A 5,821-nucleotide genomic window follows, 5' to 3' on the forward strand; every position below is an offset into this window, starting at 1 on the left:
GGTCTTAACACTACCAGAGGTCTTAACACTACCAGAGGTCTTAAACACTACCAGAGGTCTTAACACTACCAGAGGCCTTCAAACCTTGACCCTGAAAAAAGTCACATTTTGTAGAAAAAGTCTAAGATTTGTGTTCCAAAATGAGATACAGTACAGTCTATCTGGCTTTTAGAAAAGTGACACCTACACTACTCTTACAAAATGACAAACTGTGCTTCCTTTTAAAAAGCATAGTAAAATCTGTTTTGGCAACTCATTTACACACTGGATCTTCTTTACTGGTATTGATTTAATGAAGTTCACTTTTTCTCCCCTAACTATATACAACCCAGTCGCCAGAATAAAATGTTGGCATTTAATGTGTGTGAAGAATATCAACATATTTGAAACAAAACGTTGGCAAAATATGTTTATAAAACGTGTCATTTTACATCTACAATCTCGACGTAAATTTGAAACAAAACAGCAGTTAATTTGAAAGCCTAGCTGCATTCCCAAAGTGAAACGCTAGTAAAACAAGTTTGGTTCTGTTTAGGCAGGTAGAACCACTTGGTTAGGGTGATGGTTTGGGTTCGCCAGCCGCGGCGCAGCCCTCGGCGCATTCGGCGAAGGCTTTGACGCCGTAGCATGTTTTCCACATGACTTCCTGTTGCGGTGTTTGCTAATACAATAGCTGACAGGAAATAAGCTAGGTTTCAAACAGTGAAAAGGTCTATAATTAGCCCTTTTCACAGCTGCCATTTTGTGTCTAAAAGGCAGGGGAAACGCAGGTGCAACCAACTCACTAATTAGGACCCCAGCACTGGAACACCTAAATAGGCTGGAAGTTGGACACTCTAATTAAGGTTTTGGTGCACCTGTGAAACTTCCTGCCTTTTAGACACAAAATGGTGGCTGTGAAAAGGGTCTATTGTAATATTCATGTATTGTGATGCAACATTTGGGTTCAGAAATGTTGATATTCTACATATCCGTGGATTGCAGTAACGTACAATGCTGACATGTTATGACATGACGAGTTCTTCCGTGAGTGATGCTGACATCACTTCCTGTCTGTTGTCTCCTCCCTCCACAGCGGCAGACCATCGAGCTGGTGCCGTTCACACACGCACACTACTCCTACAGCGGGAAAGACTACGGCTACTATGTCTACGGAGTGGAGCACAAGGTCTACACTACCAAATACCCCTCTGCCTGTACGCTCTTATAGACCACAGACTACCAAATACCCCTTTGCCTGTACGCTCTTATAAACAACAGACACCTCCAGAAGACCACAAGTGACCTTTATGCATGTGGTGGGTAGAGGACTGAAAATGTATAGTAGTCAAGTAAAAATACAATTGCTCCCATAAAAGAAAATTCAAGTAAAAATGAATATTACCATCTGAGAAACCTACTCAACTGAAAAAAAAAGGAAAATGACCTAATTCTAATATTTGTTTAGGATGTGCGGTCCAGTGCAAAATAATGAAAAAACAGCACTTGTTGATAAAAACTTTTATTTATTTTTATTTTTGTATGAAGTAGAGCAGGTGTAACCTTGCGAGGCAGCTGGATTCACACAAGATCATGATCACATGACAGATCCCACATGCCACGGCCCAATCTACTGATTTGAATCCCACCCACCAGCTGTTTGCACCAATCAGCGTCCAGAGGCAGCTAGGGGCGGGCTTGTGATAGAAGTGATCGACGGTTATCAAACAAAAATCAGGATAGCCTATTCACCATATCATTTGCCCATATCAGGACGCTTCTGCATGAAGTCATTTTGTAATCTTTATTCCGTTTTAGAACCGGAAGTAGACTACTCCTACCTTTATCATTTTTAGACTTGCCAAAAAACAACAAAAAAAATGTTTTAAAGTTTTAATATTTTTTCAGATGAGAACGTAACATATATTCCTAATATGTGGTCAGTTTATTAACGCCTATTTGGACATTTTTAACGAGCGCTGGCTGTAACCGGTCGGACTAGCTAGTATCCGTCAACCCCTACTGGCAGTGAGAAAACACTGTCGACGTGCTTTTGTAACTGACGTTATTCCGACGGGGTACTGCTCCTCGCATCGGTAACGCGATGAGCATGGAACTGAAGTTGGCCACACTCGCCCCAGTGTAGCTGCTGAATGTTGCCAAACTTCATTCATAGTTTACAGTTTATCGATGTTTACAATGCAACCGGGCGGATTAACGCTGAACCGGAAGAACAAATAAAATTGCGTCTGACAAGGAAGAGGAAAAAGTCGCAACTTTTGAGGTAGGGATGCAGACCACGCTTGGGGGAATTCAGAAATGGAATTGAAAATGCATGGACCTGGAGTGTGAGTGTGAATGTCACCCAGCTGTCTAGCCTGGGAACCTGAATCTGCGAGCTCATGTTCTATTTGCTCTGACAGACGCCCAATTCGCCAGACAAGTTCGCATTCTGGCCATGTCAGGTGACCAGCTGTCAGGTGACCAGCTGTCAGGAAACACAACGTGAATTCAATAGACCCTTCTCACGGGGGCCATTTTGTGTCGAGAAGCCAGGGTAAACACAGGTGCAAGCAAAACACTAATGAGGGTTTCCAAATTCCAATCATGGAAGTTGGAAACCCTCATTAGTGTTTTGCTTGCACCTGTGTTTACCCTGGCTTCTCGACACAAAATGGCCCCCGTGAGAAGGGTCTATTGGAATGACAGAAAACAGAAGCGGGTATGGCTTATTGTTGCATGGTCTGGTCCCTTTAACATTTCATGATATTCAGTATTGATATAACATAAATTGTGTAATCTCACATAATGTGGTGAGAATGAACAAACAAAAACATGGGATTTTCTGGATCAGATCATATTCTAGCTAATGGGGTCCTTGATATTCAAAAGGTTGAGAGTCACTGTAGTAGACCATCTGTGCACAAGCGCCCAGTTCATTTTCATGCATATATAATATAGTAAGGTGACGTTTCAGTCAAATGTTCACTGTTTACTAGTGTTACACATCAGATAATCCTGCCATTGTGGAGTGCCAAAGTCCCGCCCTCTTCCGGGTTCGGCGTGGGGCCTAAGACATTTCATTCCCCATTCAAAGAACATTTCACTTGGACCAAAACAAACAAACAAACAACTCCCCCCGAGTGAAATGTTCTATGGTCTCCTGTGATTCTGAATATAGCTGAATCGCTTGGTTTGTCCATGTAAAACTTTCTTATAAGGTTTTTTTATGGGTTTTAAGTTTTTTTTTATGTCTATGGAAAAATGAATGGGGAATTCATGTACTTAGTTTACCCCACGGGAAATCTGGCTATGGCGAGACTTTGGCACTGTGTCAGTCTCTCCTGTGATTTATTCTCTATGTACTGTATGTTTGTACTGTCATGTTCATGCTGCCAAAGTGGACGTTTCATTGTTTCTTCATAGGATACAAAGTCATATGGGCCCTTCTTCAAGTGAGGTCGTGTTCGGTTCAATTGGACAAACGGCCTCCTCATGTGGTATTCATGACATGTTAAGTAGACATTTTCTGAAAGCTCACAACTTGTGACGTTTTCAGAAAATGGTGAACGCCATGGACGTGGATGGAAAGTAGATATTGTACTTTTAGCCGTATAGAGCTTTTCATAGTATGTCTGAGTAACATGTTGATATTCCCAACAGTCTCAGTCATACTCCAAGATGTGTTGCCTTAATATCAGGGCACAGAGCATTTTATAATGCATGCAAACCTTCACTTTACTGCCAGCTCCAATCGCTGTAACCATGGAAACCATTTTTACATTTTTTCTCTTGTTTTTTGGGTCAGTTTACATCTATTCATTTCTATTGTAAGAAGCTTTGTTTTCCTGCTTTTTGTGCACCTGATGACATCCATTCTCTCAGGACCAGCGGCTGTGATCTCTCTCTCTCTCTCTATACTTTGACCTGTCCATTAAAGGCGAAACTATTCTGGAAAATAAAATGTAACCTTGTTTTACACTTTATCATAATAAAAGTCATATTTCATATCATCATCCGTGTGTGTTTTTTTGGGTGGCAGTCTGGGAAACAGGAATGTTGCATTCTTGGCTCATTCATGATGAATGTGGAAATCAATACATTGTAATGGTACTGTAACTGGGGATTATAGCCTACATAGTTCCAGACTAAAATGATCATGCAAGACTCCAAGGCAGCAGTTTTAATCTTGGATTAATATTGTGTCAATGGCAGTCTTATGGTGTGAAGAGTGGATTAATGTTGTGAAACTATTCAAAATTATCAACTTATGTGGTTTTGGTGTTTTCAGTTTTAGCAATTTTTCTGAATTTAATTACCTTTTACTTATTTGTTTGTTTGTTTATTTATTAGCTACCCAGACATCCATGAGAACAGCCCAAAAAGCACTTTAGTTCCAGGAGAAACCATAGACTGTAAAAATACATCTATGATCTATTCTAACCATGCGTTAAACGCAATTACATTGTTCTGTAAAAATGGAAAACTTACTGATTGACAAGTAAGAAGACTCGCTTAAGAACCAAGTATTGGGATTGTCTTTTCACCCATGCCATGCTATGCTTATTTATTGTTATTATTTTTTACAGGTAACCTGAATGAGCCGAGGCCTGTACTACGAAGCTAGTTTAATGCCTTATCCGAGTAAGTTTGAGTTTAAACCTGGTTTAGCCGTACTACAAAGCAAGTTAACTTTCAATCACCATGGCAACTGACGCTGCAAAGCTAACCTGGTCGCGACCAGAGCCCTGTACTACGAATGTTGTATTAGAAGATCCAGGATCTGTCCCTTGATCTGGTTTGTCTAAACCAGATCAGCTCGATTGTAGTTAACTTGTACTACGAACCTCGGTTGGCACTCGTTAACTCGAACCAGGTTTTTCTAATCAAGCTGACAGCGCGTGCACATGAAAATGCCCGTGCACTGGAGCTCGTGCCCGCAAAAGAGGCGTGGTTTTAAACAACTGCCAATCACAATGCAATATGGACTGCTCCAACTCCGACAGCGCCAGACACGCCTATTTCCTCATCCGCAAATAAAAATCTGCGTTGGATATTATTACTGTTCCCGAATGACTGTCTAAAGTGCACTTTTATCCACACAAGTAATTTATTTGAAGAGCGGTTTGGTAGGCTATCTACAGCTCTCTATCTACAGTCTTTTGTGGAAGCAATGTGTAATCTATCTCAGTCCAAAATCCGTATAGACCATTTAGGCTCAATGACTGATTGAATAATTCCTATAGGCTAATCGAAAAAAAAAAAGGATGATAATACAATAAAAAAATGCTTCTGAACTGAATGGACACGGTACGTGCGGGCATAGATTTCATTTATAAAAAATAGCCTATTTTGTGGCCAATCACATTATGAACAGCTGAGTTGGATAGTCTGCTGAAAGACTGTCTAAAGCTGACGCTTGTATTCACATCAGTCATTTGATTTACTTTGATCAGCGATTTCTGTTTCCTACAGCAGCTTTTTGCGAGTGTAAAAATGTAAATGTGTAATCTCAGTCTATAAATTTCCACAATCTGTAAGCCTATTTAGACCATAGATTTAGAAACGCATGCTCAATGAATAAAATAATGATATCCTAATAGCCTATAAAAGAGAAAACTGCTGAACTGAATTGAGACGATGCGGGCATAGTTTTCATTGATAAAAACTAGCCTATTTTGTGGTCACATGGCTATTGTAATGTCAGCAGAGTCGCATATCTCCATATTTCATATAATGATGCTGGAAATATGAAGTTCAATCACATCATACAGGCCAAAAGCAACACAGTTGCAGCTGCAAAATGCAGGAGTCGCCTATATGAATCATCTTAATATGGGAT

At 40.4% G+C, this 5,821-nt stretch overlaps 1 protein-coding gene across 1 annotated transcript in view; it reads left to right on the forward strand.

Moving 5' to 3' along the window:
- The window catches only part of LOC310799428 (protein SSUH2 homolog), a gene marked incomplete at its 5' end in the record, with an annotated part of 27,952 nt that extends 25,422 nt beyond the window's left edge, over positions 1–2,530 (forward strand). Inside the window, one exon of the mRNA XM_083662010.1 lies at positions 1,076–2,530. Within this exon, the coding sequence (XP_083518136.1) occupies positions 1,076–1,210 (135 nt within the window). The 3' untranslated portion in view covers positions 1,211–2,530. The remainder of the gene's footprint in view (positions 1–1,075) is intronic.
- Positions 2,531–5,821: the final 3,291 nt, after the last annotated feature.

Source organism: Poromitra crassiceps (genome assembly GCF_964638095.1).
Source record: "Poromitra crassiceps genome assembly, chromosome: 27".
NCBI lineage: Eukaryota > Metazoa > Chordata > Actinopteri > Beryciformes > Melamphaidae > Poromitra > Poromitra crassiceps.